General features: G+C 44.7%; 1 protein-coding gene across 2 annotated transcripts in view; it reads right to left on the bottom strand.

Annotated features, from left to right (window-relative positions):
* Nucleotides 1-1,329: 1,329 nt before the first annotated feature.
* The window catches only part of LOC134289759 (proteoglycan 4-like), a 205,216-nt gene continuing 192,169 nt past the window's right edge, over nucleotides 1,330-14,376 (bottom strand). For both annotated transcript variants that reach the window (XM_062856208.1, XM_062856209.1), the window contains exons 2-7: nucleotides 13,285-13,482; nucleotides 12,758-13,225; nucleotides 9,849-12,469; nucleotides 9,621-9,783; nucleotides 9,388-9,556; nucleotides 1,330-5,339 (exon numbers count right to left, since the gene is read on the bottom strand). In XM_062856208.1, coding sequence (XP_062712192.1) covers nucleotides 5,162-5,339; nucleotides 9,388-9,556; nucleotides 9,621-9,783; nucleotides 9,849-12,469; nucleotides 12,758-13,225; nucleotides 13,285-13,482 — 3,797 coding nt within the window. In that variant the 3' untranslated portion in view covers nucleotides 1,330-5,161. The remainder of the gene's footprint in view (nucleotides 5,340-9,387; nucleotides 9,557-9,620; nucleotides 9,784-9,848; nucleotides 12,470-12,757; nucleotides 13,226-13,284; nucleotides 13,483-14,376) is intronic.

Genomic DNA, 14,376 nt, shown 5'->3' with positions numbered 1-14,376 from the left:
AAACCAAATCCAATCCAAATCCAATCTAAATCCAAACCAAATTCAATCCAAATCTAATCCAAATCCAATCCAAATCCAATCCAAATCCAATCCAAATCCAATCCAAATCCAATCCAAATCCAATCCAAATCCAATCCAAATCCAATCCAAATCCAATCCAAATCCAATCCAAATCCAATCCAAATCCAATCCAAATCCAATCCAAATCCAATCCAAATCCAATCCAAATCCAATCCAAATCCAATATAATCCAAATCCAATCCAAATCCAATCCAAATCATATTTAAAATCCATTCCAAATCCAATCCAAATCCAATCCAAATCCAATCCAAATCCAATCCAAATCCAATCCAAACCCAAACCAAATCCAATCCAAATCCAATCCAAATCCAATTAAAATCCAATCCAAATCCAATCCAATCCAAATTCAATCCAAATCCAATCTAAATCCAATCCAAATCCAATCCAAATCCAATCCAAATCCAATCCAAATCCAATCCAAATCCAATCCAAATCCAATCCAAATCCAATCCAAATCCAATCCAAATCCAATCCAAATCCAATCCAAATCCAATCCAAATCCAATCCAAATCCAATCCAAATCCAATCCAAATTCAATCCAAATCCAATCCAAATCCAATCCAAATCCAATCCAAATCCAATCCAAATCCTATTCAAAATCCATTCCAAATCCAATCCAAATCCAATCCAAATCCAATCCAAATCCAATCCAAATCCAATCCAAATCCAATCCAAACCCAATCCAAATCCAATCCAAATCCAATCCAAATCCAATCCAAATCCAATCCAAATCCAATGCAAATCCAATCCAAATCCAATCCAAATCCAATCCAAAACCAATCCAAATCCAATCCAAATCCAATCCAAATCCAATCCAAATCCAATCCAAATCCAATCCAAATCCAATCCAAATCCAATCCAAATCCAATCCAAATCAAATCCAATCCAAATCCAATCCAAATCCAATCCAAATCCAATCCAAATGCAATCCAAATCCAATCCAAATCCAATCCAAATGCAATCCAAATCCAATCAAAATCCAATGCAAATCCAATCCAAATCCAATCCAAGTCCTTTCCAAATCCAATCCAAATCCAATCCAATCAGAATCTAATTCAAATCCAATCCAAATCCAATCCAAATCCAATCCAAATCCAATCCAAATCCAATCCAAATCCAATCCAAATTCAATCCAAATCCAATCCAAATCCAATCCAAATCCAATCCAGATCTAATCCAAATACAATCCCGCCCAAGTTTTGTCAGGGATTTTTTTCCCAATATTCTCATCGCAATCAAAGTCACGACTCTAATTTTGTTCATGGTATATTTTTTCCAATTAGACTTGCCACATATGTTTTCTGGTTTTTTGTATGTTTGTGTGTTTCTGTGTCTGTGTGTATGCATATGTAATCATCTACGGTGACATGTTGAGTTTCATTCAACAGCACCGCACACTTTGGCCTTGTCCATTTCAGCCGCCATTTACTGATTAAGGCTTTCCTAACCTTATTTTTACTCATTGTGTTAATTTGTTTTGTTCCGTACGCTAAAGCCTTTCTCGTTACGATCGTATGTTTGTTGTTTCTGTCAATACTTGTGTAGCTTTTCTTAACAAAAGAAGAAACGATAGTTAGTTTATTTTTACAAAGGAAACTTATGTTTTTGTCTTACACAGTAGGATACCATAGGTCGGTAAACGTACGCAAAACCTTATTGCAAGTAAATATTATCCGTATAGGTATGTAGGAGGGAAACAAGTAGAGTGAGAAACTTACTGCAACTGTACATACTAAAAGCAACCTTATTTAGCAACAACTGATATTAAACCTAGCATTTCAAGATAAACCTATATGGTACACGGTACAAATACAGCTGAAATTACTTAATGTGTGTGTGTCTACGTCACTGAGAGGGAGGAGAATGTAATCGATGTGTGGTAAAACACGTGGTAATAACTGAACCAATAACTGCGCAGGTATAGCCTGGCTGGAACATGAAAAGTGTAGGTTCGCGTCGGATTTGACAGTTGAGTCGCTTGGATTGTGCGGGGGTCCTTCTTGAGGGTTCTGGGAAAATGTTAATGGATTGTTCGTGTAATGTGGGATTATGATGCTGTGTCGTTGATTACTTTTACTTTCCGGTTGATTTTTAATCGTTCCAAACGCGGTATTCCAAACTTTCGTATCTACTGCTATTTAGCCATGACCTAAATTTCTAGGTTCCAATTTTTCCTATAAGTGATTTTTATTTTATTTTTTTCCGAGTGATTAATTTATGGGTCATTTTTTGTCGGAGGAGTGCTGGAAGGGAAACTAAACGCCCACTGTTTCTGACAGATCTAACCGCTATATTATATGTTTATCTTTGTAAACGTCAATCAGAATCTCACATAAGGAACCAAATGAACATATGGACTTATCCACCGAAGAACGAATTCACTCAGTCCGAGAATTTTGACACTAGAGCGGGACTGTTTCCAATAAGAATTGGACGATTCTGAATGGAAATGACCTCGCTCTAGTGTCGAAATCCTCAAACCGAGTGAATTCTGATTGGCAATCGTTCAATTCTGATTGGAAACGGCCCCGCTCTAGTGTCAAAATCTCGGACCGCGATGAATTGGGCTTTTAAATTATGAAAAGTGTATTGATTTTTTGTTTTTATACGAAAGAGCACCTTTTTCTGGGCCACTATGATTTTTTTCAGATTTTTAGAACCTTATTTTGGTATTTAAAATCAATTTTTTGAAATCACCTTTTGACAGCTGGGAAACTGTTTGACAGCTCCGCCCAGTACAAACTGCGACGAGGGGTTATTCGACAAATTGTCCCCATACAAACTTCAAATTGATTTTTAAATAGGTTCCCGGGCTCCAAAACTCATGAAAATTTGGATTTCAGCTCAGTTTGACATAGAGATTCAGAATCTCAACATCGTTAAAGAAGCCAATTCGGTTCATCGATGGATAAGTCCATCAGAAGCAGAATAGAAATGTTTTTAAAACTTCTTTGCATCTGTAAATGTTAAAATTTAAGGATTTTAGATGAAAAACAGCAAATATGACAATTAAATCTGACAAAAACAGTCAATTTAACAACTGTGGGGCTGGTTGAGGATAAACCGTGAGGACGGGAGGGAGGGGTTCTTAGGTATGCAGAGCTAGTGTCAGTCATAGACCAACACTGCCCCGTGTACAGAGAGGATTGTATCGTTTCATTAGAATTGTTTCTTGTTGTTTAACCTATTCTACTTACACCTCATTGTTGTTGTTGCTGTTGCTGCTGTTTATTTTTCTCTTAATTCTTGTTTCCATACTGTATAATTGTATATATTCTTGTTTGATTTTTATATATAATAATAGTAATAATATTTGTTTTCATTATACTTAGTTTTCTTCTCGAGAAGTTTACTCCTTCCTCTTGCTGCATACAATTCAAATAATAAGGTACTGATACTCATTACCCAGTATGTAGTAGCGATAACAATTGATTAATGTGTTGTTAGTGTATGGTGTAACTGCGTGGATGTAATTTTGCGCTTCATCATCTGGCTAAAAATGGCTTATAACTGTGTTTGCGTGACAATTAATTTAATTCACATTAACTATTTGTGTTGCTCCTGCGTTCGCATTCAACTGCTGAAGGGTAAATTCAACTAACATAGGAATTTCGAATCAAATTACTCCTAACTCTTATTTCCGGTTCTTATAGTTCAACTTCTACTCACGAAAAGCAGCACGACAACACGTGAATTTTCTTTAAAAGCGCGACTTTTCAACACTGTTCATGGTTAAAATTGCAATATTTTTTCCTAGATTTGGTTTTCCGTGTACTGTTTGACAGCCGCAACAGTGTTGCCAGTATAAATAAAGGAAGTTTCGCCTCGCAATTTTTCGCACTGCTCAATAATATCAGGTTTGTTGTATGCAAACAATTTGAAGCACATTTCACTGGAAAAATAAATGTTTGCCTATTTTCTGACTGTTTGTGCGCAGCTTTCCGAACGAAAACAAAAATCAGTGCAGTCATTCTGTCACTGTGCATTACTAAATAATCCCTTATTGAATTGAAATCTTGTTGCCTAACATTCGCTTCCATTGATGATGCTTTTCTTTACGTGACGTTTGGTTAGTGTTATACAGTTTCAGTTGTCCTAAATTGCCTTGATTTCGCTTTTGCTAACGTTAAATATGGTTCAAAAGTTTTAGTGTATTTTTGGGTTTTTGCCTAGTAGTGACTGTTTTGTTTACCTTTTAGAATAGATTTTGATTTCGCTTCATTCCAGTTCATGCTTGATTAATAAACAACTAGTATTTATTTACAAATAATATTATTAACCATGAAACGATAACAAAAAATAGAAAATATAAGGAAATATATTAGCGTTTGCTTTGTTGAGTGTATAAATCGAGAACTGAATATACAAAGTAAACTGGAAACTATACAATAGCAAAAATAGATCGGGAACAATAATGTTTCAATATAAATAGTGTAGCAAAAAATAAAAGTGTGTAAAGTACGTTTAGTTCACGCTGTCTGTCTGTGTTTGTATGTTTATATGTTTGTTTACTTTCATTTGGAGTTGCTTTTTTTCTAAACTCTGAGAATAGGTTGCTGTGTTGATTTCCCTAAAATGTGTCAACAGGCAAACATAACCTCCCGCTTCTGCCTTGATTTTGGTTAACTGCTTACTGCTCTTAATGTCTCCGTGTTGTTTCAATATAGTTTATATGGATTGTTTCGCACATCCCTGGACTAGAATTCGGAAAAGTACATTGTTACACCACGTTATACATTTACCAAACATGTACGCTTTAAATGTTGTGTGTGAGTGAGTGTCATTTGTGTTGACGCGCGATCCTCTCTCGTAAATTTGATGACACTGTTTGTGCATGCTGTGGAAGAGATTTGCCCTCCGGATAGAATCCTCCGGTGTGCCCAAGATTTGACGCTGAAGTGATTCATCTGCGGATATGTGATTTGATTGTTGCTGTTGTTGTTGTTGTTTCAGCGGTGGCTGTCACTGTTGCACTACTGTTGGCTGTCGCATGCTCAGGAACGGTTTGTTCCACGGTGGAGAGCGCCTGTTTCACTGGAACTATTGTTGGCCGGCGGCGCTCTACCACCAGCTTCCGACACTAGGAGGGTTGCTTCAGGAGCCGCTTCAGCCGGAACTCGTATACTCGCTGACAGTACATGACCAGATCGGGTGCAACCACCGATGACGGAACGCGAGGATTTTCCCGCCGGAGGGGCGGAACTATCGACGGATGTTCCTCGATGCCTTCCTCGAAGCCTTTCAGCTGGCGACGGAATCTGAAATGGATGAATTATATGTTATAACATTGGTGCAATTCAAATGTTGAGCTTGAATTTCACTTCAGTTTATTTGGCATCACTGCTTGTCGACAATGATGGGTAAAATGACAGTAACGTGTGAGCGTCGAAGCAAGCGATGTTTTGGGTTCAGTTTCGTTTTTCTTTAGACGGATTTGTAGACGAATGGACGTGTTCGAGCGATTCTGCGGAAAGTGAATGGTGTGCTCCTGAGCATTTGTAAGTATTTTTCAAGACTATTATTGTTATAGTGTTATAGTGAAAGGTTGTCCGAATTATGTCTCAGATATTTGGGAATCTTGGAAAAAATTCCTGGAGAAAATTCGAAATTAATATCTGAGTGGACTTGGAAGGAACTTCTGCTTAGTATCTCAGAAAAAAAAAAAACACTGAAAGAACTCTTGGAAGAACCCATGGTGGAATAGCATTAGAAGGAACTCCCAGAGGAATTCCTGAAGAAGCTTTCACCAGCAAATGATAAATTAAGAACACTTCTCAACGCTCACGAACCCACATTTTGAATTTAATAGAATTTTGCATCGAAATTTAACCTCAATTTTCTCTCCGAGAGAGAAAAGAACAGCAACGAATGGGAATCAAAACAAACCACCGGAAAACGTCAAAATTCGCGTGAGAGGGAAAAGAAAGGGACAAATGAGAATGAACCGAACGTTCATTGGGACGTCACCTTGCAAAATTTAATGGGCCTTTTCATTTGACGTCTAAAATCAGTTGATGTTTCGGATCTTTGACAGTTCTTTTATGAAAATGACAGTTCAGCGTTTGCTCCTTTGTTCAGCAGTTGTAAACATTGGCATACATGGACCTGCCAACTGAAAAGGCCTATTACAATTTCGCGTGAGAGGGAAAATGAAGGGACGAACGAGAATGAATCGAACGTTTATTCGTGACGTCACCTTGCAAAATTCAATTACACTGCCTATCCACTTATCCGTGAGCGGTAATGGCGGCGGCGGGCATGTCTAACCGGTTCGGATTTTGACGTTTCTTGGGGGAAAGTCAAAACAGTTTCATACTCCTCCTCACCCCTCCACCCTCCGTTTGATGGCGCCAACCGATTGCGATCCCCACAAACCGTCAACATTCGAATCGGTTATTTGTGCCCGCCGCCGCCATTACCGCTCGCGGATAAGTGGATAGGCCAACGAAAGTTAGAAAAGGCCTGTTTCATATGAAAAGTCCGTGTATGCCACTGTTTACAACGGGCCTTTTCATTTGACGTCTTAAATCAGCTGATTTTTTTGACAGTTCTTCTATGAAGATGACAGGTCCGTGTTTGCAGCTGTTGTTCATCCTCTGAAAACAAATGCATGCACGCACCTGTCACATGAAAAGGCCTGCTGTCGAACAAAGGCGCAAACACAGAACTGTCATTTTCATTGGAGAACTGTCAATAGCCCCCGAAATCAGCTGATTTTAAACGTCTTCTGATTAGACCTATCGTTTACAACAAGGCCCCGAAACGTCAAAGACTTTGTCAAAGTTTTTCTTCGTGTAATGAAGGACGATTATTGTTTGCTGTTGGGGGGGTAGTCCAGGAGTTCACCAAGAATTTATCCAGGAGCTCTCTGGGAATTCCTCCAGATGTTTCCTAGGAGTTTTTCGGGAATTTCACCAGAAGTTCCTCGTCACTTTTGCCAGGGATTCCTCGAGAATACCCCCAGGTGTTCCTCGAGAATTTCACTAGGAGTTTCAAAGCAATTCCCCATAGGTTCCCCGGGGATTTTTTCTAGGTCTTAGGGAATTCATCCAGATCCCTCGGAAATCCTCATGAATTCCTACAGAAGTTTCTCGGCAATTCCACTTCAACTTACCTGAATATTTCCCCAGGAGTTCCTCGGGAATTCCTCAAGGAGTTCCACGCGAATTCCTCCAGGTGTTCATCGAGAATTTCCCTAAGAGTTTCAATGCAATTTCTCTAGGGGTTCCCCGGGAATTTCTTTGATTCTTGGGAAATTCTTCAAGGAGTTTCCTCGGAAATCCTCATGAATTTCTCGGGAATTCCACCTGAAGTTACCTGGAGATTCCTCCAGGAGATCTCCTACAATTCCTTCAGGCGTTCCTCGGGAATTCCTCCAGAAGTTATCTGGAAATTCCTCCAGGAGTTCTCCGGGAATTCCTCCAGGAGTTCTCCGGGAATTCCTCCAGGAGTTCCCTTGGAATTCCTTCACGAGTTCTTCGGAAATTTCACCAGAAGTACCTCAGTAATTCCTCCAGAAATTTCCCGGTAATTGCTCCAGAACTTACTCCGAAATTACTTCAGAAGTTTGTTGGGAGTTCCTCCAGCAGTTCCTCAAAAATTGTTACAGGAGTTCCTCAGGAATTCCTTTAAGGACAAACGTCTTGAAATCCCGTTTCAAGAGTGCATCAGAACTGCAAACGCACAAATCTCAAGAAGCAAGCTTCACACAACAGAACATTTTATTATTCTGTTCTTGCTCACTTGTAAGAAGTTTAAAATAACAAGATCAGGTGCGCTGGTTTTGTTTACGAAGAGATTCGTGCCCTCGAAATCGTGAGTAGGTGCCAAAGTCGGTCATTGTGGCGGCCATTTTGGGATTCTATTAAGTCTGTCCTTAAGAGTTCCCCGGCAATTCTTGCATGGCTTCGCCGAGCATTTCTCCAAGAGTTCTGTGAGATTTTTTCCTAGAGTTTTTCTTCGAGAATTCCTTCAATAATTTACTCCAAATCCTCCAGGAGCTCCTCGGAAATTTCTTCAGAAGTTTCTCCAGAATTTATCCAGAAGTTCCCCGGGAATTCCTCCAGGAATTCCCTGAAAATTCCTCCAGGAAATCCTTGGGAAGTCCTTTGGAGTTCCTCGTGAATTCCTCCAGGAGTTATTTGGGAATTCCTCCAGAAGTTCCTCGGGAATCCCTCCAGGAGATCCTAGGGAATTCTTCCAGCTCCTGAGCAAAATTCCTGGAGAAAGTCCTGTGGAACTCCTGAAGCATTTTCTGAGGAACTCCTGGAGATTTTTTTCGAGGAACTCCTAGAGGAATTCTCGAGAAACTGCAGGAGAAAATCCCGAATAACTTCTGGAAGATTTCCCCGAGAACTCCTTGAGGAATTCCCTGGGATCTCCTGGAAGAATTTCCGAGGAACTCCCGGAGAAATTCCCGAGGAACTCTTAGGGGATTTCCAGAGGCATTTGTGGGAGATTTCACGAGGAGCTCTTGGAGGAATTTCCAAAGAAATACTAGAAGATTTTTCGAGGAACTTTGAAGGAATTCACAGGGAACTTCTGGAGGAATTTCCAGGTTACTTAAGGAGGAATTCTCGATGAACTTCTGTAGAAACTCCCGAGGAAGTTCTGGACAATTTCCCAGAAAACTCCTACTGGAATTCCCGAGGAACTTCTGGAGATGTTTCCGGAGAACTCACGGTGAAATTGCGGGGAAGACCTGGAGGAATTCAATAGGATTTCCAGGATGAATTCCCAAGGATCCTCGGAAGAAAATCCCTAGGAACTCTGGGAGGAATTCCCTAGGAACTTCGGGAGGAATCCCCAGGTAACTCCTGGAGGAGTCGCCAGGGAACTTCTGGAAGAAACCCCAGGGAACTTCTGGGGGAGTCTTCAAACAACTTTCGGGAAATCTTGTAGGAATCCCCAAGAAACTCTTGGAGGAATCCCCAGGGAACTTCTTAAAAATCCTTAGACAACTGCTGGAGGAATCCCTGGATAACTCTTAGAGGAATCCTTGTGGAACTCTTGGAGGAATCCCTGGAGAACTCCTGGAGGGTTTTCTAAGAAACTCCTGGAGGATTAACTAGGGCACTCCAGGAGAAATCCTTAGAGAAGTTCTAGAGGACCCAGGGAACTCCTCAAGGAATTCCCGGGGAACTCCCGGAGGAATCCTTAGGGAACGCCTGAAAAAATCCCCAGAGAAATTCTGGAGCCCGGGGATTCTGGAAGAATCCCCGTAATTTCACGTATAGCATTGAGGAAACATCAGCAGTGTTGCCATTACTTTTATCTACTACTGTACCATCTTCCACTTCAACTCACCTGCAGTACTCGCTGAAAGTTAGAACGTAGCACTTGTCCTCGATGCACGCCACGCTGTTGTGATCCTTGTGGCGCGAAGCAAACACCTCATCTGGTCCATCGATCGGCTGTCGGCCCTGTTCCGTGTGTTCCGGTCGGTAGTACCACAGAAGCGACATCATCATTTCACCTTGAATAGACACAATGCAAGTTTATAAAATGCATCCTAATTCCCTAACAATGTCCACGCTTACCATCTTCCGGATTCTCCCACAGATGCGCCACCTTGGCCACGTACGGCAACTCGGCGCGTTTACTTCCGGCCCTCAGTAGAACACAGTCTCGCGGCCTTATGGTGTCTCCTTCGGAATGTCGCATCGCCGGATAACAAGTTCGTAGCACCGGTGGATCGTCACTCTGTAAAAATTGAAGCACCAATTAGTTAAAATTCTCATTCCTCCCCTAAAAAACCTCAAACTCACATTCAGAAACACCTTCCCCTGGAACGGTTGCCCCTCCCAGGTCCAGCCGTTGCTCCAGCGCGGCGCGCCGGTGCACTTCCTTGGCACGATCACCTCCTCGACTTCGGCGGCCGTCATCCGGACGCGGTGCCGCTTCTTGGTGCTGAACTTCCGCGACTTGGACTTGGACCGGGAGCGGGACGTCCGCTTGAGCCCACTGCCACCCTTTTTGGCAAATCTCTTGGCAAGCATGATCTCCTCCTCGTCGTCTTCATCGTCCTCGTCTTCGTCAGCATGATCGTGCGTTCGTGCGCGACTTTCGGCAGTCGCTGGTGCTTCAACCGCCGCGGTTGATGTTCCTGCTGTCGCCGCGAGTGGATCTTCCTCTTCAGCTGGATCGCCGGCCACCCCTCCCCCCAGTGCGTTCTTGTTCTCAACGGCGCTGTTGTTGTTATTGTTGTGCCGGTTGATCATCGTGTTGGTGTCCACGCTCATCATGTCGTCGTCCACCAGCATCGTGGTAGCGTCGTCAAAGTCCGTCTCACGATCGTCCACCGTCGATTCGGCACCCATCGCGCTCACATCCAGCGGAGTCGCGATGGGTTGCGGATGGTCCTCCGGAAGAGGTTGCGGTTCGGGCACTTCCACTGGCGATTGCTGTGGTGGCGGCGGCGGTAAGGGCGTTGAGGTAGCACGTTTCTTCCCACTGTCCTTCGAAGCTTTGGCGTCCGATTTCTTTTTGCTGGGTTCCTTCTTAGGTTTCTTCTCTTTCGGCTCCTGAGCCGGTAGTGACTTCGTTTTGGAAGCCTTCTTGGGTTCTTTGCTGGTGGGGAGTTCAGGGGCGGACTCCATCTTCTTGGGCTTACTTTTGCTCTTGCGCTTGTCAAAGTCTGCCTCCTGGGAGTCTAGTTTCTTGGGCTTCTTGGATGAGGGTCGCGTCTTGCCTTCGGAGCTTCGGTCTCGTTTGCCGCGGTTCTGCTCCGACTGGGAGCGGCCTTCTTGCTGTTTGAGCTTCTTGAGCATGCGGGATTTGGCTGCGGATTCAGTGGACATTATTTCCGGCTCGGAGAAGTAGCCCTTGGCGACCAGGTCGATCGTGAGGTCCACGTTCGACATGGGCCGGGGTCGCTCTGGTTGTGGTTCTGGCTGTGGGTGATCAGTGACGGGATTCGCCTGAATCTCCGCATCTTCTTTGGGATCTTCTGGAATAGTGATGGTTTCCAACGGTTGTTGTTGGACAGACTCCGGCAGCTGTGGATCTCTTGGAATACAGGAAGGCCTATGGAGGACCCTGCGAATGCGTTTGGTTTTGAACAGTTTTTTGTTGATCTTCTTCAAATGGCGCTGCTGTTCGGCGCCGAAGATCCTTCGCGTTCGCTTCAGGACCTTCCGTGGCTTGGACAACAGTAGTTTGCGTCGAGGTTTGTTCTTAGTGGCTTGTTCTTCCTCGTCGTCTTCTTCTTCCTCCTCGTCGTCGCTGAGAACTGTGATGGTACTCTCGTCGCCCAGATTTGTACGTTTGATCAGATTCTTATAGCTATTGGGTGGTGACTTCTTCGGCGTGGACTTTTTGCAGGCGACCAGCAGCGGTCTTCGCTTGACCGTCGAGGCCGGAATTTCAGGTTGGACACTATCGACTAATTGTACTTTTTCGTTACTAATACTACTGTTGTTGTTACTAACACTATTGTTGTTGCTGTTGTTGATGGTACAACTATCACTACCGGTAGTCTTACTCGTTTTTAGATTAGCTTCCGCGGTTAGAATATCTGATAGGAGACTTTTGTCGTCGAGTTTGTGGGCTTCCTTGAAGCCTCGGTCGGTCGGCAGCAGTAGCTCGGAGACCATGCCTTCTTTTTTGATTAGTGCCTCGTCGAGGAGAAGGTCCGGCGTCATGGCGGGTCCGTTCTCCTCAAAGTCCTCTTTCTTGCAGGACGTCGGGGGTTCCTGTTTGATTTCGGGAAGCTCCTGTTTGATCATGGTGACGGCGGCTGCCGTGGTCGTCAGCGGGAGTAGCTTCGGAATGTTGCTGATCGATTTGGATTCAGATTCGAGAGTGGGAGTGGAGGGTTCTTCCTTGACTTCGGTGAGAAGAGGGTTCGAGGCTGTGCTGAGTCGATGAAGAGGATGCGTCGGCGGAGGTGCCGATGGACGGTGATGGTGGTGGTGGTAGTAGGGGTGGCTGGGGTAGTACATGTACGAGTGAAGGTCACTTTCCGGATTGGGTTGATGCGCTTCGGTTGGGGTTACGGAACTGGTGGTTGTCGTGGCGGAGGTTGTAGTGGAGGTCATGGCGAAGGAATGAGCACTGGCCGCTACTGTAGTGGTGGGGGTAGAATGCGATATCGACGTCGCTACTTCGGCTGGGTGTACAATGGGAGGAGAGTGTAGATCCAGCGGAGCCGGCGAAGAAGACGTAGACGAACCGGAGGAGATCAAGATCGGTTCGTGGATGTTGTTGACTGTGGTTGGTTGCGGCACTGCAGGATGGAGTCCTGCGGCACCTGCGATATGATGGCTGTTTTGGGTTGTTGTGCTGGCTACTGGGCCCTTACTGGCCTTGATACCAATAAGGGACCCAGCATTGACGTTTTTTGGACACGACTGCATCGGACAGGGGCAATTGGTCGTGTAGTGAGCATCTGTAAAGAGATGGAGGGGCGTTAGAGGTGATTCAAAAACTGAGGATACTTGCAAGCAGGTGTAGCTCACAAGTTCCGCGACAATAACGAAGATGATGATGGATTCCAAATGAAAACACAAACACTTCAACTGCTCATACGAATTCAGGAAACGGAAGACTTCAAAACATGCAGTTCGCTCGAAGGCTATCGGGCAGTTTAACGAAAGAATACGGCACACGCTTTTGAGACGGGATTCGGCACACACTTGTTAGATGAAGTGAAAGGTGATTCCATACATTTGCTTACCCATATACGGTGGAGGTTGCAGGTTACGGGAGTAACACTGCCCACCGGGCCCCGGACCAGGGCTGCCGTACCCCGGGTAGGGATACGGTGGCGGTCCGGGGTAGTGCTCCAGATGCTGAGGTCCTTGCGGTCCGGCCGGGATCAGCTGGGCACCGGATGGCGGCGGCACGGGGCCACTCGTGGTAGGCGGCGGTTGTTCGTACAGGTGTTCACCAGGGCCGGGATGACCCGGGTAGTACCGGCGGCTCGTCGGGTAGTACTGGGCAAACTTGGGATAGAAGTGTGCCGGCGGGTACGCGTGGGCGTAGTACATCTCCGGAGGGTACTGGCTGTAGGGTGGTGCCGCGTAGTAGTTGGGCGCCAGGTGCGGCGGTGGACAGTGCATCTGGACCGGACGGGGATACAGGTTCGGTGGACCGGACGGACCGTAACGACCGTAAGACTGCGATCGGGACGACAAATCGCCAGCTGGAAGGGAAGAATTGATTAGATTGTTCAGCCATAACGACGAGTTAAACGGAACAGACCTGTTAGCAGGACATCGCTGTCGGTACTGTCCGCGGTCGACGAGGACGGCGGTTGGGGCAGCGACTGAACCGGCGAGTCGGACTCCGGTGGCTGTTTGGTGATGGTGCTACTGCTGGCGCTGTGCTGCGAGGACGAACTGGGTGGCGCCTGGGCCAGCAGGTGTGGAGATATCAGCGGACCAGCCGGTTGATAGTAGCCTGCGAAAGGAAGACAGAAAGAACACGTGTGAATGTGGGAGCTTCTCTAGGTTTGACGACGAGTGAGTACGTGCGAAACAATTTACCACCAACCACTAACAGCATTAAACAGTTAAGTTTAAATGGGCTTCGAACTAAGAGTATTTGTACAAGTTGTGCTTTGCCATTTTGCCCTTGGTGTAGGGAGATTGCTGTTATATGTATGGATGTATAGTGGCCAGCTCGGACGTCCCCGGTTGTACGGCATGGACATATGAAAGCGAAGGTGGAATAGCGAGTAAAGGGTGAACCATTTTCAGGGCATTTAATAATTCAACTTTGCCCTCTGCTGTTTCGGTCAAACTACTGAGGAGGCCAGGCCCGAGTAAAAGTATGTGATTCATACTTAGTGAGTATTAAATGGTCGAGGTTAAACGTCGATTAAAGCTTATGGAAATGCCGGAATGTATGTTCGTAATTAATCCTGTTAAAATGAACCTTTGCACAACCTTTGCATCATTTGATTATCGAAGCAGTTCACCTGTTCACTAACAAATAAGTAGGCTTGATTTTTTTTACTGGACCAATGAACGGATTCACTCGTTTGACTTTTGAGCAGGACCGTGTTATGAAGGTGGTCAAGGAAACGAGTTCGTTTTCTGCAAACATGGCGTCGCTCAAACGTCAAGTTAATGAACTCGTGCAAAGATCCTTATAGACGAGTTCACCGATGAACTGAATTCATCGCGGTCCGAGAGTTTTGACACTAGAGCGGGGTCGTTCCCATTCAGAATTGTTCAATTCTGATTGGAAATTGTTCACTTCTGATTGGAAACGACCCCGCTCTAGTGTCAAAATTCTCGAACCGCGATGAATTTTGTTCATCGGTGCACTCGTCTATGGACTAATCCAGCG

Source organism: Aedes albopictus, chromosome 3 (genome assembly GCF_035046485.1).
Source record: "Aedes albopictus strain Foshan chromosome 3, AalbF5, whole genome shotgun sequence".
Classification (NCBI taxonomy): Eukaryota; Metazoa; Arthropoda; class Insecta; order Diptera; family Culicidae; genus Aedes; species Aedes albopictus.
This window is presented reverse-complemented; position numbering and strand designations above follow the sequence as displayed.